We start from the raw sequence: 25724 nt of genomic DNA, 5'->3' as shown, positions 1-25724 counted from the left end.
TGCACGCCTCCCAGTAAAGCTATTTATTTATTTATTTGTTTGTTTATTTATTTATTTATTTATTTATTTATTTATTTTTGGTTTTTGGGCCACACCCAGCAGTGCTCAGGGGTTACTCCTGGCTGTCTGCTTAGAAATAGCTCCTGGCAGGCACAGGGGACCATATGGGACACCGGGATTCGAACCAACCACCTTAGGTCTTGGATCAGCTGCTTGCAAGGCAAACACCACTGTGCTATCTCTCCGGGCCCAGTAAAGCTATTTATTTATTCAACTCTCTGCAGCACCTCCACCTGGAAGGTCAAGGTGGGGCAACAGGCAAAGAATAATCTTATGGAAATATTTTCATATACAACACACTTACCTTGCACATAAGTGACCCAAGTTTGATCATAGATAAACTATTTAATTCCTCTATCTTTGCCAGGAATAAATTTTGAGTACAGTGCCAGAAGAAAGCCCCAAGTACTGCAGGTCTGGGCCCAGAAAACAAGGAAAAATTCCTGATGTTGAGGGGAAAAATAACAATAAATGGGGTCTACTGAAGGGGGTAATACACTGACCAGTGGAATAGTTTTGGAACATTATATACATAAAATCCTGTCATTTATAAGTACTGTAAATCACACATACAAAACTAGTCTTTACAATATAGAGGTCATTTGGACAGTGAGGTACTATTTTGAGTGTTTCTTAAAAGGAAAGAAAGTGGAGATAGAAATTTTGTTACATAAAATCAATTATGTAGGATTTAAGATGATGTGGAATCAGTCTTTAAAATGTCTATTTCCAGGCCGGAGAGATAGCATGGAGGTAAGGCATTTGCCTTGCATGCAGAAGGTCGGTGGTTCGAATCCCAGCATCTCATAGGGGTCCCCTGAGCCTGCCAGGAGCAATTTCTGAGCGTTGAGCCAGTAGTAACCCCTGAGCGCTGCTGGGTGTGACCCAAAAATAAAAAAAAAAGTCTATTTCCATTATACAAATAAACCAGAAGGGCTAGAGAGATAGTACCATAGGTAGAGACTTACCCTGTACGCAGCTGACTCAGGTTTGGGTCCCCACATGTCATAGAGTCCCCTGAGTCCATCAGGTGTTAAACCTGTGTACAGGTACATTGGTACTGGACCTGACTCCGATGGTGTGTGTAGGAACTGAATGGAATAAAGATGGCTGGTTTTTCGTGGGCAACTCTCTCGCTCCATGAGGTTGAAAACTCACCCAACCACATGTGTTTCATGGTCTCGGTCTTGGTCTTTCAAGTGGCGACCCCTGCTCTAAACCCGTTTTTCCAGAGGTGGATTATGTTATGTGGAGCCCCACAATACTGGTTCTAGCAGGAAGACTGACAATGGGGAGGACGTCAAATGTGATTAAAAGACTTGATTAATGGATTCTATTTTTTTTTTGTTTTTTGGGTCACACCCGGCAGTGCTCAGGGGTTACTCCTGGCTCTATGCTCGGAAATCGCTCCTGGCAAGCATGGGGGACCACACGGGACACCGGGATTTGAACCACGGACCTTCTGCATGAAAGGCAAACGCCTTACCTCCATGCTATCTCTCCGGCCCCTGGATTCTATTTTTTGAGGGAAATATATCAACCACTGAGATTGAGCATGAAAAAAGGCTGTTAAATGATAGTTGACTAGGTTATAAAAAGGTCTGAAACATGGTGAGGTTATAGTTGAGGATAACAGAAAGGCCTTGGGGATGAGAGCAGGTACTTGATGCAACCAAGGAATCTTGAGGTCAGAACATTGGAATATCATCTGTGGATAAAGTAATGCAAAATATTATCATAGTTGTTTTGGGGGGCCACACTCGGTGGCACTCAGGGGGGTTACTCCTGGCTCTGTGCTCAAAAATATCTCCTGGCAGGCTTGGGGGACCATATGGAATGCCGGAAATCATATTGGGATCCATCCTGGGTCGTCTGTATGCAAGGCAAATGACCTACTACTGTGCTACCACTCCAGCCCCTATCATAGTTGTTTTAGAACTGTGGGAAGGAGGGCCCGGAGAGATAGCACAGCGGTGTTTGCCTTGCAAGCAGCCGATCCAGGACCAAAGGTGGTTGGATCGAATCCCGGTGTCCCATATGGTCCCCCGTGCCTGCCAGGAGCTATTTCTGAGCAGACAGCCAGGAGTAACCCGAGCACAGCCGGATGTGGCCCCCCCCCAAAAAAAAAGAACTGTGGGAGGGACAGAGTAATAGTACAGTCGGTAAGGAGGGTGCTTGCATAGCATGTGGTAGACCCATGTTCAATCCCTGGCAAACTATATTGTCCCCAAGTGCCACTAGGAGTAATAACTGAATGCAGAGCCAGGAGTAACCCTGAGCATCACTGGCTGTAGCCCTCCCTCCAAAATAGAGGGAGGAGCTAAAGTCTTCGGTATGAAAATGAGTGACCAATAGCAGCCAGAGACATAGCACAAAGGGAAGGGCATTTGGCTTGTAAGCAATTGGCTCCAGTTCTATTCCAACATCCCATATGATCTCTGAACCCCACCAGGAATAAGCACTAAGCACCACTGTGTGTGGGTCCCAAACCAGAAAAAAAGGTGTAAGCCATGAATGGAGGACTCTGACAAAGAAGTGAGTACTCTGAGTACTAGAGCAGGATTTTAGAAGAAATGCAGGGAACAATCTTCAAGTAGCAAATAAGAGTAGAGTAAGAACCCCAAAAGGCTCATAAGTGACATGTGTAAGGAATGAACAACTGTCTTTAATATCAGGATGAAGAAAAAATTAGGGGGGCAGAGCAATAGTACAGTGGGTATGGTACTTTACTTGCACATGGCTGACCAGGGGTTCGATCCCCAGCATCTCATATGGTCACCTGAGCCCGCCAGGAGTGATTCCTGAGTGTAAAGCCAGAAATTACCCTCTGAGCATTACGAGGTATGGCCCAAAAGACAAAAATAATAAATTATGATCACTGAATGAGTTCCTACTGGGTTCAACAGGTTTCAATTAGGGAGAAATGAAAAACAAGCTCATAGAGCAACAAATGGCTAGACAGAGATTACAAGGAAGGTCGGATGGAACTAGGGAGTAGTACATACAATAGGCCATAGGGTAGGTGACAGGAAAGGGAATCCTTCTAGGAGGAAACAGCTTGGTGACACAGAATAACTTCCCAGGGTATTTGCGGAATATTGCACAATATGAAGACTTTATCTATATCTATCTTTATCTAGAACCTAGATTTGTTTAAAGTGTCTGACGGGGGGCTGGAGAGATAGCACAGCAATAGGGCATTTGCATTACACATAGTGGATCCAGGAGACGGTGGTTCAAATCCCAGCATCCCATATGGTCCCTCAAGTCTGCCAGGGGCTATTTCTGAGCACAGAGCCAAGAGTAACCCAAGCACCACCGGGTGTGACCCAAAAATCAGAACAAAAAAAAGTGTATGACATTCATGGGACAGGATAGCACAGCGGTAGGATGTTAGCCTTGCACGCAGCTGACCCTGGATGGACCTGGGTTTGATCCCTGGCATCCCATATGGTCCCCTGAGCCTGCAGGAGTGATTTCTGAGCACAGAGACAAGAATAATCCTTGAGCGCTACCAGTTGTGGCCCCCAAACAAACAAAAAGTATGACATTCAGTATTAAAGGACTATATATCTGTTGTACGACTCAATATAGTAAGTTGTCTTTCTTTCAGATATTGCAAAATATTCTCTTCAAGAATCTTGACACCAATTACATACAATAGTCATTCCATTTAACTCAATCCTGATCCATTTATCGGGTGACCTCACAGAGTCAGCCCGAGTAGCAGGGAATCAGATGTTAAACCTAGTGAACTCGATAGTTAAAGGAGGACTTCAATAGTAAACACAAATTCTCACAATACCAGTGTCTCATGATTCTCAGCCAGGTGGGGAATCATGCATCCATAAAGAAGTAGATCTTTTTCTGCTTGAATAATTTTTATTTTGGTTTTGGCTTGTTGAGCCACACCTTATGATGCTCAGGGGTAACTCCTGGCTCAACACTAAAGAATTACTCTTGGTGGTTTGAGGAACTGGAGATCAAACACTGCAGAGGAAACTGGAGTCGGCCATGTGCAAGTGAAGTGTCTTAGCCCCTCTCCTATTTCTGGACCCTCTGGTCTGCATTCTCAGGGAATGTTTGAAGCCTATCAAGGAAAGGCTGCTGGCCACTAAAAGCATTAATTCAGGGAAATATAGCAAACATTGTGAACTGGGGAGCCACTCAAGGCCTGCTACCCATCCATCTCGTCCCTGTGAACAGAGAAGAGCCCTGTCAGCAGGAAACTACCCTCATTTTAAGAGAAGGGTGGCCTGACTCTCTTCCTTTCTGAATCCCATTATTAGGAATAATTTTCTCATCTAGAGAAAAGAACACTCTACAGCGGTAGGGCATTTGCCTTGCATGCAGCTGATCCAGGACGCACCTGGGTTCTATTCCCGGCATCCCATATGGTCCCTGGAGCCTGCCAGGAGCGACTTCTGAGCATAGAGCCAGGAGGAACCCCTGAGCGTGGTTGGGTGTGGCCCCAAAACAAAAAAGCAAACAAGAACACTCTAGATAGAGAGTATATATGTTATATATACTCAAGGAAAACCTAGAGAAGCAGAACTCCTACTGGCAGTGATTCCTCTTCCCTCCAGTCCCTGAGGACTGGGTAACCTTAACTATTTAGAATGAGAATTCTATGATTTATCAAGAGCATTCCTTAGACTCATTAAAAGTTTCAGGATCTGGTTCTATTCCTGATATCTCATATGGTCCCCCAGCCTGCCAGGAGCGATTTCTGAGTGCAGAGCCAGGAATAATTCCTGAGTGCAGACGCGCAGACGGGTGTGGCCCAGAAACCAATCAATCAATCAATCAATCAAGTTTAAAAAAACTTTCAAAAAAAACTTTCAGTTGAGTCCTCCAGCCCCTGATCTCATGTAATCTCAGGAGTTTGGAAAATGGCATTCTAGGGACCATGCCCATAAAATGCAGCGATAGTCTCCCTGAACACCACTGGTAGTGGTCTCAGTGTAGTGCTGGGAAGTTCCATCCTATATTAGTATGTCCTTAGCCTTCTCAATATCTCTGCCTCAATTTCTATTTTTTGTTTTGTTTTGTTTTGGAGGTGGTCAACACCCGGCAGTGCTCAGAAGTTGCTCCTGGCTCTGCATTCAGAAATCACCCCTGGCAGGCTCAGGGAACTATATGGGATGCCAGGATTTGAACTGGGGTCATGCAAGACAAATAAATGCCTTACCACTGTGCTATTGCTCCGGCCCCTCAATTTGGGGGGTGGGGTGGGGCCACACCTGGAGGTGCCCCCGAGTTACTCCTGGCTCTGTGCTCAGAAATCGCTCCTGGCAAGTGTAGTTCTCAAACTTGCTGCCTGCCGGCCGTGAACAGCCTTCCGTACAACATTTTGTGGCCCTGCCCTAGAGGAATCTTTTTTTGTTTTGTTTTAGTTGTTTGGATCACACCCCCCAAAGTTCAAGGCTTACTACTGACTTTGCACTCAAGGATCACCCCCACTTTGCCTCCTGCGGCCTGCAGGTGGTTGATGGTGAGATGGAGGGATAGTGAGGCCTTTCTCCTCTAGCCCAGGCCACACGCCTGCAACCCCTTCCTTCCAGCAGGCGTGTCTGAGAGTGAAGACTTAACAGCCATCAAGTTTCGGGAGACATCAGCTTTATTCAAGGCCCTAGCCATCACGTGCGGCTCCTATGCCTAAACCTTTTACACTGGCTCCATAATCAGCCCTGCATTCAAACTTGTCTCTCCTAACTCCGTCCTCCTTGCTCCAGAATCTCTCTCAATCCTTGAACCCCCCTCTGCCCCTCAGGCAATCCTTTTGTTACCTACCAAAGACCCCTCCCAGAAATGGGCAGGTCTTACCATCAGGCAAGGTTACACAGGAAGATGGGGATAGGGCCTTTTTGAATAATTAATGAAGAAGGGTAATAAGCTTTTGTTTTCCTGACTTCCGCCCTGGCCAAAGGCAGGAACCTTAATATTCTCATAGCAACAAAGTTCAAAGTGTAAAATTAAAATATCAGCCTTTTCCATAAACATAACTTTTCTGCAAAATATCCCTGTAACTTAAATTTATTTTTATTTTTTGGTTTTTGGGCCACACCTGATGGCACTCAGGGGTTACTCCTGGCTGTCTGCTCAGAAATAGCTCCTGGCAGGCACGGGGGACCATATGGGACACCGGGATTCGAACCGACCACCTTTGGTCCTGGATCGGCTGCTTGCAAGGCAAATACTGCTGTGCTACCTCTCCGGCCCCTAACTTAAAATTTTCTTTTTTCTTTTTTTTTTTTTTGTGGTTTTTGGGTCACACCCGGCAGTGCTCAGGGGTTACTCCTGGCTCCATGCTCAGAAATTGCTCCTGGCAGGCACGGGGGACCATATGGGACGCTGGGATTCGAACCGATGACCTCTTGCATGAAAGGCAAACGCCTTACCTCCATGCTATCTCTCCAGCCCCTTAAAATTTTCTTAATGCTTATTTACCAAGCACTATCCTGGAACTTCCTTATTCCTATTTTTTGTTTGTTTATTTATTTGTTTATTTGTTTTGGCCACACCCAGAAGCACTCAAGAGTTATTACTGGCTGTATGCTCAGAAATTGCTCCTGGCTGGCTCAGGGGATGCCGGCATCATGCAATGCCGGGATTCGAGCCACCGACATTCTTCATGTAAGGCAAATGCCTTACCTCCATGCTATCTCTTTGGCCCTGTTCCTATTCTTAATGCTATTTAACCAAGCATATTTTTCCTGGAACTTTCTTGTTTCTATTAACCTTTCCCTAAACAAAATTACAAGACCATTCATACAGAAAATACATTTTGAAAACAGGTTACTACATTAAAACACACAGTAAAACATTATGTAATTGGAAACATTAATTATGGAAAACTATAAAGCACATTTAAATCAGCAAGAAAATGACTTAAATCAAGAGATACACCTGAGGGGGCCGGAGAGATAGCATGGAGGTAAGGCGTTTGCCTTGCATGCAGAAAGTCTGTGATTCAAATCCTGGCATCCCATATGGTCCCCCGAGCCTGCCAGGGGTGATTTATGAGCGTAAAGTCAGGAGGAACCCCTGAGTGCTGCCGGGTGCGACCCAAAGACCAAAGACCAAAAACCAAAAAAAAAAAAAAAAAAAAGAGAGAGAGTGAGAGATACACCTGAAACAAAATTAGATGCAAGTGATTTTAAATCAAAATTTTCAGTTGGGCTTCAGTTTTCTCCATCACCTAATACCAAGTTGTACAAATGTGAAAAGTCTGTGGACTTCCCCATTTTATCCCATCACCAAATTGTCCAGACACTGGGCTTCTCCCAGGCCGCTCACCACGCGGCTTTAGCTCCATAGAACCCGGACCCCCCACAGGCGGGTCTGGGCTGGAGCCACGCAGGCCGCTCTCATCTGGTCGGGAGTGTAAAAGGGATTGTTTGAGAGAGATTCAGCAAGAGAGAAGAAGGTGGAGTGCCAGCAGGATGAGAGACAAGTTTAAGTGCAAGGCTGACTATGAAGTCAACGTAAAAGGTTTAAGCATAGGAGCTGCACATGGTGGCTAGGGTCATGAATAAAGTTTCATGTCTCCTGAAACCTGATGGCTGTGAGTCTTTTCCTCACAGCTATCTTGAACCCTCAGACCTGCCGGCTTGAGGGAGTTGCAGGTGCAAGGCCCGGGCTGCCAAAGAAAGCCTCACCCTCCCTCCATCCCATCACCATCCACCTCCATCTAGGACTCCATAATTAATGTTTTTCTACAGGCAGGCACAGGGATGCCGTGATTCGAACCACCGTTGGTCCCTGGGTCAGCTACTTGCAAGGCAAACACCCTACTGCTGTGCTATCTCTCTGGCCCCATCAATTTTTATTTTTATAAAAATTGAAAGAATAGGGCCAGAGAGATAGCATGGAGGTAAGTCGTTTGCCTTGTATGCAGAAGGACAGTGGTTCGACTGAGCACTGCCAGGTGTGACCCAAAAATTCTTGGAATAATAGTATCCATCTCATATAATTAAATAACAAAAATTAATACTAGAAAACTCATTCAAAACAATGCCTACCACATTGTAAAAACTCTTATCTGTAAGGCTTTTAAAAACCTTTAATTAAACTGGTTAATTTAGCACATGTTTATTTATCCATATATTTTAGTTATTGTAAATGTTATTTTTCTACTCTCATGTGTTTACTGATACAGTACCCATAATCATAACATACAATATTGCCTAAAACAATGACAAACTAATTTTCCGACAATGCAGTGAGGAAATCATATACACTCTAGAGTGTCACCTTTTGTTCTAACATCATCTCATGTTCCTAGACATTATATTCTCCACTATTCATGACCTGATTTACTAAATTTTTCTAGGTCTAACAGTAAATATCCCATTCAAAACTTTGTCCCATAGACCTTGGCAGAGAAGCAGAGGTCATCACTGAAAATAAAAGTGGATATAAAACCATTTCAGCAATTCAGACAAGTAAGTGTTATGGGCAATGGTGTTGTTGGTGAAAACATGTTTCCTGACATACTACACAACAAATTTCCAACTGAGTATGTACCAATGGTTTTTGACAACTATGAAGTCACTGTTATGATTGGTGGAGAACCATATACTCTTGGACTTTTTGATACTGCAGGACAAGAGGATTATGATAGATTAGGGCCACTGAGTTACCCACAAACAGATGCATTTCTAGTCTGTATTTCAGTGGTATCTCAGTCCTCATTTGAAAATGTGAAAGAAAAGTGGGTGCCTGAGATAACTCACCACTGTCCAAAGACTCCTTTCTTGCCTCTTGGGATCCAAATTGATTTCAGAGATGACCCCTCTACTATTGATAAACTTGCCAAGAACAAACGGAAGCCTATTACTCCAGAGACTGCTGAAAAGCTGGCCCATGACCTGAAAGCTGTCAAGTATGTAGAGTGTTCTGCACTCACACAGAAAGGCCTATGAAATGTATCTGACTAAGCAATATTGGCTGACCTGGAGCCCCCAGAACCAAAGAAGAGCCGCAGGTGTGTGCTGCTATGAACATCTCTCCAGTCCTTTCTGCAAAGCTGGTGTCGGCATCATACTAGAAGTAATATTTAGGGGTCCGGAGAGATAGCACAGTGGCGTTTGCCTTGCAAGCAGCCGATCCAGGACCAAAGGTGGTTGGTTCGAATCCCGGTGTCCCATATGGTCCCCCAGGCCTTCCAGGAGCTATTTCTGAGCAGACATCCAGGAGTAACCCCTGAGCACCGCCGGGTGTGGCCCAAAAACCAAAAACCAAAAAAAAAAAAAAAAAAAAAAAAAAAAAGAAAAGAAGTAATGTTTAAATCAACCTAAAGATTAAAAATTATGGGGCCTACGGGGCCGGGCGGTGGCGCTAAAGGTAAGGTGCCTGCCTTACCTGCGCTAGCCTAGGACGGACCGCGGTTCGATCCCCCGGCGTCCCATATGGTCCCCCAAGCCAGGAGCGACTTCTGAGCGCATAGCCAGGAGTAACCCCTGAGCGTCACCGGGTGTGGCCCAAAAACCAAAAAAAAAAAAAAAAAAAAAAAAAAAAATTATGGGGCCGGGCGGTGGCGCTGGAGGTAAGGTGCCTGCCTTGCCTGCGCTAGCCTAGGACGGACCGCGGCGTCCCATATGGTCCCCCAAGAAGCCAGGAGCAACTTCTGAGCACATAGCCAGAAGTAACCCCTGAGCGTCACAGGGTGTGGCCCAAAAAACCAAAAAAAAGAAAAAAAGAAAAAAAAAGATTAAAAATTAAAATTCTTTTTTTCAATAAAAAACTTTGTCCCATAAGTTCAGATTTAGTATCCCATATTGTATTACTGAAAGGGCATCCATGATATAAAATATGCATTCGCACAATAGCATACAAAATTGTTGCTATAAAGCTTCCCACTTCTTGTTCCAGTTTAACACACAAAAAACTGTATTTTCCATTAAAACACTTTTCCTAAATAAGACTTCTCCTATAAACAATGCACTTTGATCCACTATTAGTTGAGATCATGTTCTGAGATGTTTCATTATCTACATTCATGGTGCTCAGCAGGATTCCTGGTGGATCATGAGGTAAGTTTGAATTCCCCAATTTTTCTAGCATTTAAAAGGGGCTGTATCATTTCTTTTTTTTAAGTTTTTGGGCCACACCTGGCGGTGCTCAGGAGTTACTCCTAGCTGTCTGCTCAGAAATAGCTCCTGGCAGGCACGGGGGACCATCTGGGACACCGGGATTCGAACCAACCACCTTAGGTCCTGGGTCGGCTGCTTGCAAGGCAAACGCCGCTGTGCTATCTCTCTGGACCCTCATAGATGTCTTCTAAGATGAACATTTTCTACTCAATGAAGAGGTCTTACTAAAAATTTCTCTTAATACTAATAGAGGATGTTTTCCCCCAATGTATTAGCAATCATACAATAAAAGAAAATTTTCTTATCAATTCTATTCACAGACTTTCTCTTCGCTATGGTTTCTCTGATGCTGAAGAAGAGCTGAGTGACCACCAAATGCTTTTCCACAGTCATTGCATATAAACTGTTTCTCTCCACTATGCATTCTCTGATGAATTATAAGAGAAGAATTCTTACAAAACGCCTTCTCACAATGATTACATTTGTAGGGTTTTTCACCAGTATGGTTTCTTAGATGTACAATAAGGGAAGAACTCTCATTAAATGCTTTTCCACATTCATTACACCTATATGGTCTCTCTCCAGTATGAGTTCTCCGATGTGCAATAAGGTGAGAGCTACAGTTGAAGGATCTGTCACACTGATTACACTTATAGGGCTTTTCACCAGTGTGAATTCTTCGATGTGCAACAAGGTGGCAGCTCTGGCTGAAGGATTTTCCACACTTACTGCATTCATAAGGTTTTTCTCCAGTATGAGTCCTTTGATGCCTAACAAGGTGTGCCATCTGGCTGCATGATTTCCCACACTTATTACATTCATAGGGCTTGATGCCAGAGTGAATTATTTCATGTTTCGTGAGGGCTGAGCGTTCTCTGAATGCTTTGCCACACTGCTGGCAATTGTAGGGCTTCTCCCCTGTGTGAGTTCTTTGATGGGCAATAAGATGTGAGCTCCAGCTGAACGATTTTCCACAGTCAGTACATTTGTATGGTTTCGCTCCAGAGTGGGTTCTTTCGTGCTTACTAAGGGCTGAGTAATCTCTAAAAGCTTTTTCACAGTCGTTACATTTAAAAGGTTTCTCTCCAGTGTGCATTCTCATATGGGCAATTAGATGGGAGCTCCAGCTGAAAGATTTCCCACATTCAGCACATTCAAAAGGTTTCTCTCCTGTATGTGTTCTCTGGTGTCCAAGCAGGTGGGAGTTCCAGTTGAAAGATTTCCCACACTCGGTACATACATAAGGCTTCTCCCCTGTATGGATTCTCTTGTGTACAATGAGATGAGAATTCCAGCTGAAGGCTTTTCCACACTTATTGCATTCATAAGGTTTTATTCCAGTGTGAGTGTGTTCATGTTTAGTAAGGGCTGAACGATTCCTAAAAACTTTCCCACATTTATCGCATTCGTAGGGTTTCTCATCAGTATGAGCTTTCTTCTGTTGAATAAGGTAAGAGCTCCAGATAAAAGATGTGCCGCATTCATTATATTCATAAGGTTTCTCTGTAGCATAAGTGCTCGCACTCTGAGTCAGGAAGGTATCATAGCCAAAGACTTTCTCCCATTCGTTGTACTTATATGCTTTCTCTACAGGACCAATTTTTTGATGTCCCATAAAGGATGAGAAATAAAAGATATTCTCATATCCTTTGTAGTCATACTGGTCTTCCCCAATATTCAGTCTTGGATTTTCATTGACTAGTGGGCTCTGGTTAAAAATCTGATGACATTCCTTATATTCACAGAATTTTTTTCCTGTATGTATTCTATTATGATCACCAAAATGTAATATGTGGTTAAAAGATTTAACAGCATCAGTACATTTGAAAATATTGTTTCTAGTTTGCATTCGTATAGGGTGGATAGGTTGCATGGAATGGGAGAAGGCTTCATCAGAATCGTTTTCACAAGTAATATTGTCTGAATACATTATAGCTGAGTCATATCTCCAGCTTTCAGGATTTGTATCAAGCTTACATAAATGTTCTACTTGAGAAACTCTCTGTGATGGAACAAAATTTAATCTCTGGTTACACTCTGACTCAAATTTACAGAAGTTAGAGTCTGTCTGAGAAGTCTTCTTTTGCATGAAAACCATTTGCCTCATAGCTGTGCTCTGGTTCGTGTGGTACATTTCTAATTGGTCTTTAAGTCCCCAAATTTCCAACTTTGAGAACCAAGGATCATCCCAAATATACGTTTTGAATTTCATGCTATGAGATTTTTCTTCCTGAAAAATATTCTGTGTTGGGATCAATGCTTTACTTTCATGAATTTTCTTCCATTCTGAAATAAACAGGGGAAAAAGCCATGAGAACATAAATATAAGAATACAGCAGAAGAGTAAAATTTCTTTTTCATGTTTCTAAAGAGGAAAATGCAAACTTATTTTTGAGATGATTTATAATTCAAAGAAAGGCAATAGGGGAGAAAAGAGTAATAAAAAGCTAACAAAAATAGTTAATCAAAATACGAAGCATACACTGATTGTAATAAGATTTACTAGGAATCGGGGCTGGAGAGATAGCATGGAGGTAAGGCGTTTGCCTTTCATGCAGGAGGTCATCGGTTCGAATCCCGGCACCCCATATGGTCCCCCGTGCCTGCCAGGAGCAATTTCTGAGCCTGAAGTCAGGAATAACCCCTGAGCACTGCCGGGTGTGACCCAAAAACCACAAAAAAAAAAAAGATTTACTAGGAATATTATTCCATGAAAGAGATGGCCAAATTTGGATGTCTAGGAGAGTGTAATCCTGGTCCTTTAGGTGGTCAAATTCTGCACATTCCTAGAAGGCCTTTAATAACTTACATCTGGGTTTTAAAGTACCGGTTGCTCATTATCTTTTGTTAACTTCACCTAAGCATCATTCACTGTTTTCTTTGATCAGGAATTGGAGCACAAAAATCAGAGCCAGATGACCATCCCTAAATTCAGAGGACTCAGAAGTTACTTTGTTGTAGTTTGAAAGATCACAAAGCATCTTCAGCTAAGGAAAAAGATGTAGGAAGCTAAGCTGAGAGGAAACAAAGTACATGGGTTTTTGTTTTTGTTTTTCGGAGCATGCCCAGAGATGCTCAGATAGGGTTACTCTTGCCTCCACATTCAGCAATCACTCGTGGTGGTAGTTGGAAGACCATATGGGACATTGGGGCTCAAACCAGCGCCGGCCAGGTGCAAGGCAAAATTCTTACCCACCTTACTATCTCTAGATTCAGTAAAATCCCCTCCCTACTTTTTTTTTTTTTGCTTTTTGGGCCACACCTGGTGATGCTCAGGGGTTACTCCTGGCTATGTGAAATAGCTCCTGGCTTGGGGGACCATATGAGACATTGTGGGATCAAACCGCAGTTCGTCCTAGGTTAGCCACGTGCAAGGCAAACGCCCTACCACTTGCACCACCGCTCTGGCCCCACTTTTTTTTGGGGGGGGCCCACACCCGGCAGTGCTCAGGAGTTACTCCTAGTTCTATGCTCAGAAATTGCCCTGACAGGCTCGGGGGGGACCATATGAAATGCCGGGATTCAAACCATCATCCTTCTGCATGCAAGGCCAATGCCTTACCTCCATGCCATCTCTCCGGCCCCCGGCCCCACTTTTTAAAAAACACAATTAGAAGACTATAAAGTATAACTTGGGTAATAAAGGAAAAAAATAAAACAAAGCAGAGGCCAGGAATAAATTATGGAGTCTTGCACACACACACACCCAAGGTCAATTTCCAGTTCTGCCTGGCCTCACAAGGTGTAGTTTGGGAGACCCAGTGAGCCCTGCAGAGCCCGAGCAGTACTTGGGTGGCCTTGGCACTAAAAGGCTCATGAAACACCATATCCATAGTGAACCACACACCTGCCGAGTTAGCTAGGACCCGATATCACTTGTGGTGGTCTCAGAGCTTGAGTACTACTTGAAGGATCCATCTCCCACAAACTACAAGCCAAGTAAGTGAATGAGAAGTCCCTAAAAGAGAAGGGCATCAAGTGCATAGGAGAGAGGACATGAAGGAGAAAAAGTGAAGAATTGTGTAATAGGCGGACATCTTATTCTGAATCAATGGCAGCAACAAAAAAAAAGCAGTAACTGGGATATAAATCAGAAGGGAGGGAAATTGTGATTGCACTCTGGGTATCAATTCCAATGGCCTCAGCTCCTATCTCACACAAGGAGGGCTCAGAAGAATATTCCTCTCCTCCTGAGGGCCCATTCTCACCTGGACAGGTGCTTTGAGAAGGTGCTTGCTCCACCACCCATGGTTCTGCTCCTTCTTCCAACAGAGAGATCACCTTGGGCTTGGCAGTTTGATTTCCTAAGCATGGACAAAAACATGGACTCATTTATTTAGCCAGGTACATTTCCTTTGAAACTTTAAGTTAACTTTTGGGCAGGATAAACATGGCTTCTCCTATTTCATGTTTCCTAAGCCTCCGGAACTAATCCTTGAATTCAGGGCTCAGTATCAGCTTGACCTTCTGAGAACTTTATGGAGACGACAAAAAATTGCAATGGCAATGACTGTTTACTTGAGCAGCGCCTGCCTTACCCACAGAAAGCAAGAGTCCGTAGGTCTCCAGCATCACATCACGGTACAGGGTCCTCTGAAGAGAATCCAGCTGTCCCCACTCCTCCCTGGTGAAGTTCACAGCCACATCTTTGAAGGTCACTGGTTCCTAGAAGATCACACATATTCCTTCTCAGCTTGAAAGGACTTGTATCCTAGTATAATGAGACATTCTTTGGGTGTTGGCTTGAGGTTTGGTTATCCCACAGTTCCCAGAAGGAAAAGGGACAGCCCATTCCCCCATCCAGGGAGGACTGGAGAAGCTGCTTCAGTAGCAATTCCCCACAATAAGCAATCCACACAGATATGGAGGTTAAAGCAGGCAAGAAAACTCACACTGCAAGCCGTTCACCCACAGGCTAGTCACTCCACCACATGGAACCACAAGCCTAGATGGCAGCTCCCTGCTTGGCTCTCCTGCCTTCCATTTATTGAGATCCAATCAAAGCCCTTGCCCAGGAAAAAATCCAGATGAAAGGGCAATGGGAAAACAAGACCAACAGAAAATAATTAAGATACAAATGAGAGGGGCCGAATCGATAGCATAGTAGTAGGGTGTTTGCCTTGCATGCGGCTAATCCAGGACAGACCTCGGTTTGATCCCCAGCGTCCCATATATTCACTCCCAAGGCAGGAGTAATTTCTGAGCACATAGCCAGGAGTAAACCCTGAGCATCACCCAAAAAAAAAAGATACAAATGAGAAATTTTTGTTTGTTTGTTTGTTTGTTTGGTTTGGTTTTTGAGCCACACCCGGCGGTGCTCAGGGGTTACTCCTGGCTGTCTGCTCAGAAATAGCTCCTGGCAGGCACGGGGGATCATATGGGACACCGGGATTTGAACCAACCACCTTTGGTCCTGGATCGGCTGCTTGCAAGGCAAACATCGCTGTGCTATCTCTCCGGGCCCACAAATGAGAAATATTTTATACAAATGGGAACTATATCAAATGTTTTATTACACCTCATTTCCTAGGAGTGCGGTCTTGGAATGAGAAAGGATAAGGAGGAGCTGTCCTGGATATAAGCAATATTCAGACAGAGCCAAGTCTCACAGGAAGCCACCAGTGGTCCACATTTGGGATATGCCCTAATGAAATCAGATGCCCATACTCAAAATAATCACAAGATGGGGATTTGAAATTCTTCCACAAGTCATTAACATTGGCTATTATGAGCAGATGTCCCCTTCTCCGGAGGAAAAAAACACTAAACCAAGTCCAGAATCATGACAAGTGCCAATTACTAGCACAAACTACCCTGGCTAGACTGTTCATGATCATTTAGCTCTTCTCACAAGGGTAGCTAATAATAACAGACTGTCTCCCTAGATATGGTAGGGAAGGTTTCAAAGATATCCCCTGGGGCTGGAGAGATAGCATGGAGGTAAGGTCCATGGTTGGAATCCTGGCATCCCATATGGTCCCCTGAGCCTGCCAGGAGCGATTTCTGAGCATAGAGCCAAGGGTAACCCCTGCCTCTGTGACCCCCGCCCAAAAAAAAGATTTTCTCCCAGGCCAAAGAGGGTCTGTTAGAATTACTATCAAAGTGCTTAAAAAAATTTTGGGGGGTGCACCATTCCTGGAGGTACTGCAATACCAGGTCGATGTATGGAATGGACAGAGCAAGCTCCTATTCCAGTTCCTAGTGCCAAAAATCTATTTAACATATTGACGTCAGATAGATGAAGTGTCAGATATTAAACTGATAAGAACAGATACTACACTTGATCTTAGCCAAAAGGCTGAGAAGCGATGCACTTAAAAATTCTTGTTCAGGGGCCAGAGAGATAGCATGGAGGTAAGGTGTTTGCCTTGCATGCAGAAGGACGGTGGTTCAAAACCCAGCATCCCATATGGTCCCCGAGCCTGCCAGGAGCAATTTCTGAGCGTAGAGCCAGGAGTAACCCCTGAGCACTGCCAGGTGTGACCCAACCCTCCCCCAAATTCTTGTTCATATTTATACTTTACTTTTTTTTTTTATTTAAACACCTTGATTACATACATGATAGTGTTTGGGTTTCAGTCATAAAAGGAGCACCACCCATCACCAGTGCAACATTCCCATCACCCAAGTCCCAAATCTCCCTCCTCCCCACCCAACCCCCGCCTGTACTCTAAACAGGCTCTACATTTCCCTCATACATTCTCAATATTAGGACAGTTCAAAATGTAGTTATTTCTCTAACTAACTCATCACTCTTTGTGGTGAGCTTCCTGAGGTGAGCTGGAACTTCCAGCTCTTTTCTCTTTTGTGTCTGAAATTTATTATTGCAAGAATGTCTTTCATTTTTCTTAAAACCCATAGATGAGTGAGACCATTCTGCGTTTTTCTCTCTCTCTCTGACTTATTTCACTCAGCATAATAGATTCTGTGTACATCCATGTATATATTTTACTTTTGGGACTCTAAGGAAATGTTTCGGAGGCCTGAGGGTCCCATAAGCAATTCTCAGCCTGGAGACAGAATGCAAAGGCCTGACATTGTAATGTTGCCCGGGCTCTAAGGTTCTGGGATTTACCTGGGTCACCCCAGTGGTGCTCAGGCCACTGCAGTTGCATGCAGCAATATTCAGGAAACTATGTGGTGCCAAAGATCAAACAGGTCAGGTACATACAAGGCCTACTCCCTAAAAGCTGTATTTCCTAGATCTGTTAAGTTTTTTATATTGGGGAGCTTCCCAAACATTACTCAGATGATTGGGGGAGCCCCACTGGTGACTCTTGGCCAACCACTTAGTGATTGAGTGCAAGGGCCAAAGGTTGTGCTGGCGCAATATCAGAGACATCCAGGCCAGCTGTGCAGTACTGGGGGCCTCCAGAGCTGTACCTGTCAGTACTGGGCACCTTGTGGGGCTGGTAGGCCAATTCGGGTCCAGTAAATGCTGTACTAGCTCCTGGCTCATATTCTTGCTTTTATATATGGGCCTCCCCACATAGGAAACTATACCATGAGTTCTGGGGTAGGGTATATGATATCCCCTGAGGAAATAGACCTGGGAAACTCAAGTATGCAATGAAGGTGTTCCCCACCCCATCTTCTTCCTTTTTTCTTTTGCCTTTTTGGGGCCACACCCTTGTGACGCTCAGGGGTTACTCCTGGCTATGCACTTAGAAATCACAACCTGGGAACTTTGATCTTCTCTGGCATTCATCCCCTGACAGCTTGCCTCGGCTGAGGTGAGTCTTTCCGGGCCGGAGTTGCGGATAAAGCTGACTCTGCTGGGCCCCTTAAGCCCACCTATAAGGGGTCGAAGCAGAGGAGCATGGCCGTGAAGCTTAGCCAATGAATACCACCACAACACGTAGAAAAACCCACAACACAAGTGTGACAATGGGGAAACTACGAAGACCAACATCAGGCATAGAGAATGAAGATGGAAACTCTGAAGACCCAACAATGACCAACCACCTAAGCAGTCTTTCAGAAATGGAGTTTAGAGAAGAAATATGGAGGATGCTCACAGAACTTAAAGAAAGTATAGACCAGAACACTAATAAAAATCAAGAGAATATGAAGATAGAAACCAGAAAACTCCAAACTGAAATATCAGATCAAATAACAGGTCTAAAAAACTCAGTAGACGAATTGAAGAACATAATGGATGAGCTTTCCCACAGGTTAACAGCAGCTGAGAATAGAATTAGTGTGCTGGAATATGCGATGCATAACAACTCCACATAGGGCCCGGAGAGATAGCACAGCGGTGTTTGCCTTGCAAGCAGCCGATCCAGAACCAAAGGTGATTGGTTTGAATCCCGGTGTCCCATATGGTCCCCCGTGCCTGCCAGGAGCTATTTCTGAGCAGACAGCCAGGAGTAACCCCTGAGCATCGCCGGGTGTAGCCCAAAAACCAAAACCAAAACCAAAACAAAACAAACAAAAAAAAAAAACTCCACACAGCAAAAGAGATTGGAAAAAAGCCTTAAATCAAATGATCAGACAATGGAAAAATTACTCAAAGAATATGAGCAGATAAAAATAGAAGTCTTTGATAAGCTCAACAGAAACAACCTTAGAATCATTGGAGTCCCAGAGACCCAAGAAGAAAATCTCCAGGAAGAATCAACAGTCAAGAACATCATCACAGGGGCCGGTGCGGTGGCACTAGAGGTAAGGTGTCTGCCTTGCCAGCGCTAGCCTAGGATGGACTGCGGTTCAATCCCTGGCATCCCATATGGTCCCCCAAGCCAGGAGCAACTTCTGAGCACATAGACAGGAGTAACCCCTGAGCATCACCAGGTGTGGCCTAAAAACCAAAAAACAAAAACAAAAACATCATCACAGAGAAACTACCAGAGCTAAAGAAAACATGTGACCAAATCCTGCATGCCCGAAGAGTACCAGCTAAAAGAGACCCCAGGAAAAACACCCCAAGACACATCCTAGTTACAATGATGAATCCCACAGATAGAATACTGCAAGCAGCAAAATCAAAAAGGGAAATTACATTCCAGGGAGCATCCTTGAAATTTACAGAAGACCTCTCACCAGAAACACTCAAGGCCAGAAGGCAGTGGTGGTATATAGTGACAAAACTCAATGAAATAAATGCTTCGCCAAGAATACTGCACCCAGCAAAACTCACTTTCAGGTTTGAAGGAAGTATACATGGCTTCACAGATAAACAACAGCTCAAAAACTTTATAGACTCAAAACCAGCCTTAAAACAAAAACTGGAAGATCTATTCTAAAGACAAGACAGAACAAAAAAATGCACCAAACTTCTACACAAAGATGGCAATAAATCCCATGACAATTTTTTCTCTCAATGTCAATGGACTAAAAACACCCATTAAGAGGCACAGAGTGGCGAAATGGATCAAAAAACTGAACCCAACCTTCTGCTGCCTACAAGAAACACACCTGAATAGTCAGAATAAACATGGGGCCGGGAAGGTGGCGCTGGAGATAAGGTGTCTGCCTTGTAAGCGCTACCAAGGAATGGACCGCGGTTCGATCCCCCGGCGTCCCATATGGTCCCCCCAAGCCAGGGGCGATTTCTGAGCACATAGCCAGGAGTAACCCCTGAGCGTCAAACGGGTGTGGCCCAAAAACCAAAAAAAAAAAAAAAAAAAAAAAAAAAAGAATAAACATAGACTCAAAATCAAAGGCTGGAGGAAAATCATCCAAGCAAACAACACCCTTAAAAAAGTGGGGGTGGGGGCCAGGAAGGAGGCGCTAGAGGTAAGGTGTCTACCTTGCAAGTGCTAGCATAGGACAGACCGAGGTTCAATCCCCCGGCGTCCCATATGGTCCCCCTAAGCCAGGGGCGATTTCTGAGCTCATAGCCAGGAGTAACCCCTGAGCGTCAAACGGGTATGGCCCAAAAACAACAACAACAAAAAAAAGTGGGGGTGGCCATACTAATATCAGATGACACAAACTTTATACTCAGGAAAGTTGTAAGGGACAAAGATGGATATAATTAATCAAGGTATATGTACAGCAGGAAGAAATCACTCTCCTAAACATATACGAACCCAATGAGGGACCAGCAAAGTATTTAATACAATTGTTAACAAATCTGAAAAAGGATATCAATAATAACACAGTAATTGTGGGAGACCTCAACACAGGCTTGTCAACACTTGATGATCAACCAAATTAAACCCAAGAAAAATATACTAGACCTGAAAAGAGATATGGAAGAAAGAGGCCTAGTAGATATATATAGGACACTCCATCCTCAGAAACCTGGATACACATTCTTTTCCAACGTACACAGTCATTCTCCAGGAGAGACCACAAGCTGGCACATAAAACATACCTCTATAAAATCAAGAAGATAGAAATTTTGCAGGCTACCTTTGCTGACCACAAGGCTCTGAAGTTAGATGTGAACTACAAAGAAACACAGAATAAAAAATTTAACACCTGGAAATTAAACAGTCTACTACTGAACAACCAGTGGGTCTGAGATGTAATCAAAGAAGAAATCAAAAATTTCCTGGAAACAAAGGACAATGAAAACACAAACTATCAGAACCTATGGGATATAGCAAAAGCGGTACTGAGAGGAAAATTTACAGCTTTGCAAGCACACATCAGGAAGGAAGAAGAAGCATACATGAATAGCTTAATGATGCAGCTTATAGAATTAGAAAAAGATCAACAAAAGAAACTAAAAATAGGGAGACAAAAAGAAATAACAAAGCTGAGAGCAGAAATCAATGAAATGGAAACCCGAAAGATCAACGAAAGCAGAAGTTGGTTCTTTGAAAAAATAAACAAGATTGATAGACCATTCGCAAAACTCACAAAGCAAAAGAGAGAAACTTGATAACGCGTATTAGAAATGAAAAGGGGGAGATCACTACAGACTGCAGAGATTCAAAGGGTATTCAGAGAATACTTTGAGAAACTCTATGCCACTAAATATGAGAACCTGGATGAAATGGATAAATTTTTGAACTCATATAACCTTCCACGGTTGAATAAAGAAGATGTAGCATATCTAAACACCCTCATCACTATTGAGGAAATTAAAACCGTAATCAAAAATTTGCCCAAAAACAAAAGTCCAGGCCCTGATGAATTCACGAATGAATTCTTTCAAATCTTTCAAGAGGAACTACTACCAATCCTGGCCAGGCTCTTTTATGAAATTGAAAAAACAGGAACACTTCCAAATAGCTTTTATGAAGCCAAAACCAGATAGAGATGCTGTGAAAAAAGAAAATTACAGACCAATATCCCTGATGAACACAGATGCAAAGATCCTCAACAAAATCCTGGTGAACAGGATCCAGTGCCTCATCAAGAAGATCATTCACTTTGATCAAGTAGGTTTCATCCCAGGAATGCAAGGATGGTTTAACATACGTAAATCTATCAACAACAAGAAAAATAAAAATCACATGGTCATATCAATAGATGCAGAAAAAGCATTTGATAAGGTTCAACACCCATTCTTGATGAAAACTCTCAGCAAGATAGGAATAAAAGGAACCTTTTTTTGTTTGTTTTGTTTTTTTTGGGGGGGCCACACCCGGCGGTGCTCAGGGGTTACTCCTGGCTGTCTGCTCAGAAATAGCTCCTGGCAGGCACGGGGGACCATATGGGACACCGGGATTCGAACCAACCACCTTTGGTCCTGGATCGGCTGCCTGCAAGGCAAACACCACTGTGCTATCTCTCCAGGCTCTAAAAGGAACCTTTCTCAATATAGTTAAGGCCATCTACCACAAGCCAATGGCAAATATTATCCTCAATGGAGAAAAACTAAAAGCCTTCCCTCTAAATTCTGGTACAAGACAAGGCTGTCCTCTCTCACCACTCCTATTCAACATAGTACTGGAAGTACTTGCTATAGTGATTAGGCAAGAAAAAGATATCAAGGGAATCCAGATAGGAAAGGAAGAAGTCAAGCTCTCACTGTTTGCAGATGACATGATATTCTACTTAGAAAACCCTAAAGACTCTACCAAAAAGCTTCTAGAAATAATAGATTCATATAGCAAAGTGGCAGTCTACAAAATTAAAATAGAAAAATCAATGGCCTTTTTATACACCAATAATGATGGGAAGAAATGGACATTAAGAAAACAATCCGGGGGCCCGGAGAGATAGCACAGCGGTGTTTGCCTTGCAAGCAGCCGATACAGGACCAAAGGTGGTTGGTTCGAATCCCGGTGTCCCATATGGTCCCCCGTGCCTGCCAGAAGCTATTTTTGAGCAGACAGCCAGGAGTAACCCCTGAGCAATGCCGGGTGTGGCCCAAAAACCAAAAACCAAAAAAAAAAAAAAAAACAATCCCCTGGGGCTGGAAAGATAGCATGGAGGTAAGGCATTTGCCTTTCATGCAGGAGGTCATTGGTTCGAGGCGCCCCATATGGTCCCCCGTGCCTCCAGGAGCAATTTCTGAGGCTGGAGCCAGGAATAACCCCTGAGCACTGCCCGGTGTGACCCAAAAACCACAAAAAAAAAAAAAAAAAAAGAAAGAAAGAAAACAATCCCATTCACATTAGGGCCACACAAACTCAAATATCTTGGAGTCAACCTGACTAAAGATGTGAAGGATCTATACAAAGAAAACTATAAAACACTGCTCCAAGAAATAAGAGAGGACAAGCGGAAATGGAAACACATACTTCCAAAAGCATTGTACAGATTGAACGTGATTTCTCTAAAGATACCCATGACATTCTTCAAAGAAGTGGATCAAACACTTCCAAAATTCATTTGGAACAATAAACACCCTCGAATAGCTAAAGCATTCCTTGGGAAAAGGAATATGGGAGGCATTACTTTCCCCAATTTTAAGCTGTATTACAAAGCAATAGTTATCAAAACAGGATGGTATTGGAATAAAGACAGACCCTCAGATCAGTGGAATAGGCTTGAGTACTCAGAGAATGTTCCTCAGACATTTAACCACCAAGTTTTTGATAAAGGAGCAAGAAATCCTAAATGGAGCAAGGGAAGCCTATTCAACAAGTGGTGTTGGCACAACTGGTTAGCCACTTGCAAAAAAGCGAACTCAGACCCCCAGCTAACACCATGTACAAAGGTAAAATCCAAATGGATTAAAGACCTTGATATCAGATCTGAAACTATAAGGTATATAGAACAACATGTAGGTAAAACACTCCATGACATTGAGACTAAAGGCATATTTAAGGAGTAAACAGCACTCTCCAAACAAGTGGAAGCAGAGATAAACAGATGGGACTATATTAAGCTGAGAAGCTTCTGCATCTTAAAGGAGATAGTGCCCAGAATACAAAGGCCACTCACTGAGTGGGAGAAATTATTCACCCAATACTCATCAGATAAATGACTAATATCCAAAATTTACAAGGTACTGACAGAACTATACAAGAAAAAAACATCTAACCCCATCAAAAAATGGAGAAGAAATGAACAGACATTTTGTAAAAGAAGAAAGGCAAATGGCCAAAAGGCACATGAAAAGATGCTCAATATCACTAATCATCAAGGAGATGCAAATCAAAACTACTATGAGGTACCACCTCACGCCACTGAGAATGGCACACATCACAAAAAAGGAAAACATTTCTGGCGGGAATGTGGAGAGAAAGGAACTCTTTTTCACTGCTGGTGGGAATGCCGTCTAGTACAACCTCTATGGAAAGCGATATGGAGATCCCTTCACAAACTGGAAATTGAGCTTCCATACAATCCAGCTATACCACTCCTAGGAATATATCCAAGGAACACAAAAATACAATCAAAAATCCCTTCCTCACACCTATATTCATTGCAGCGCTACTTACAATAGCCAGACTCTGGAAACAACCAAGATGCCCTTCAACAGATGAGTGGCTAAAGAAACTGTGGTACATATACACAATGGAATACTATGCAGCCATCAGGAGAGATGAAGTCATGAAATTTTCCTATACATGGATGTACATGGGTGTTTTTTTTTTTTGTGTGTGTGTGTGTGTGTGTGTGTAGTTTTTGGGTCACACCCGGCAGTGCTCAGGGGTTATTCCTGGGTCCATGCGCAGAAATTGCTCCTAGCAGGCACGGGGGACCATATGGATTTATGGATTCAAACCGATGACCTCCTGCATGAAAGGCAAACGCCTTACCTCCATGCTATCTCTCCGGCCCCGGATGTACATGATTATCTATTATGCTGAGTGAAGTAAGTCAGAGGGAGAGAGAAAAACACAGAATGGTTTCACTCATCTATGGGCTTTAAGAAAAATGAAAGAGGGCCCGGAGAGATAGCACAGCGGTGTTTGACTTGCAAGCAGCCGACTCAGGACCTAAGGTGGTTGGTTCGAATCCCGGTGTCCCATATGGTCCCCCGTGCCTGCCAGGAGCTATTTCTGAGCAGACAGCCAGGAGTAACCCCTGAGCACCGCCGAGTGTGGCCCAAAAACCAAAAAAAAAAAAAAAAAATGAAAGACATTTTTAACAGTATCTCAGAGACAAGAGAGATGAGGGCTGGTAGGTGCAGCTCATGACATGAATCTCACCACATAGAGTGCTGAGTGCAGTTAGAGAAATGGCTACACTGAAAATTATCATAACAATGTGAATGAGGGAAGTAGAAAGCCTGTCTCGAGTACAGGTGTTGGGGGTGGGGAGGAGGGACATCTGGGAAATTGGTGGTGGGAATGATGCACTGGTGAAGAGGGTGTTCTTTACATGACTGTAATCATACAACTATAATCATATTTGTAATCACTGTGTTTAAATAAAGATAATTATTTTTTAAAAAAAGAAATCACTTCTGGCACCGGGGACCATATGGGACACTGGGGATCAAACCAGGATTCGTCCTGGATTAGCTGCATGCAAGGCAAATGCCCAATCACTGTGCTATCACTCTCCCCACCCCATCTTCAATTTAAAGGTCTCAGTCTTTAAAAACTCACAGAAGGGGCCAGAGCAATAATATAGCTGGTAGGGCATTGGACTTGCATGTAGCCCACCCAGACTCCATCCCCGGCATCCCATATGGGTCTCCAAACACTGGCAGGAGTAATTCCTGAGTGAAGAGCCAGGGGTACCCCTGGGAACCACTAGGTATGGTTCCCCACAAATTTCTTTTTCCACAAGATTTTAGGGAGATTAGAATCAAGAACTCTAAATAGAAAATGTAAAGGGAGGACCCAGAATGGTGATAGTCTAGCAGGCAGGGAATTTGCCTTTCACAAGGTCAACCTGGTTTGATTCCCTGCATCCCATATGGTCCCCAAGCCCACAAGGAGTAATTACTGAGGTAGAACCAGGAGTAACTCGATCAATGACTTAGCTGTTTTAGGGTGTGGACTTTTTTTTTTTTGGGGGGGGGGGGCCATATCCAGAGGTGCTCAGGAGTCACTCCTGGCTCTGCACTCAGAAATCACTCCTGGTAGGCTTGAGGGACTATATGGGATGCCAGGAATTAAACTGGTCCGTCCCAGGTCATCTACGTGCAAGGTAAACGCTCTATCACTGTGTTATCACTCTGGCCCCTAGGGTGTGGCCTTAAAACCAAGAGAGAGACACACACATACACAGACAGATGGAAACTGAGAGAGAGACAGAGAA

At 43.6% G+C, this 25724-nt stretch overlaps 2 protein-coding genes and 1 non-coding gene across 3 annotated transcripts; 1 reads left to right on the top strand and 2 right to left on the bottom strand.

Annotated features, from left to right (window-relative positions):
* Positions 1–8543: 8543 nt before the first annotated feature.
* Positions 8544–9065, top strand: LOC126028736 (cell division control protein 42 homolog). The gene is given in 1 exon segment (XM_049787662.1): positions 8544–9065. A coding segment is annotated over 1 exon segment (522 nt).
* A 1364-nt stretch (positions 9066–10429) lies between these two features.
* ZNF606 (zinc finger protein 606) lies at positions 10430–15988 on the bottom strand. The gene is made up of 4 exons (XM_049787661.1): positions 15971–15988; positions 14696–14822; positions 14366–14461; positions 10430–12443 (listed from the first exon to the last, which is right to left on the bottom strand). Exons 1-4 carry the CDS (start codon positions 15986–15988, stop codon positions 10468–10470), a joined length of 2217 nt encoding a protein of 738 aa, XP_049643618.1. The 3' UTR covers positions 10430–10467.
* Positions 15989–16276: 288 nt separating this feature from the next.
* On the bottom strand, positions 16277–16467 carry LOC126028907 (U2 spliceosomal RNA). Its single transcript, XR_007502591.1, has one exon. It is a non-coding gene; the product is annotated as a U2 spliceosomal RNA (small nuclear RNA).
* Between the last annotated feature and the right edge of the window lie 9257 nt (positions 16468–25724).

Source organism: Suncus etruscus, chromosome 14 (genome assembly GCF_024139225.1).
Source record: "Suncus etruscus isolate mSunEtr1 chromosome 14, mSunEtr1.pri.cur, whole genome shotgun sequence".
Lineage (NCBI taxonomy): Eukaryota > Metazoa > Chordata > Mammalia > Eulipotyphla > Soricidae > Suncus > Suncus etruscus.
This window is presented reverse-complemented; position numbering and strand designations above follow the sequence as displayed.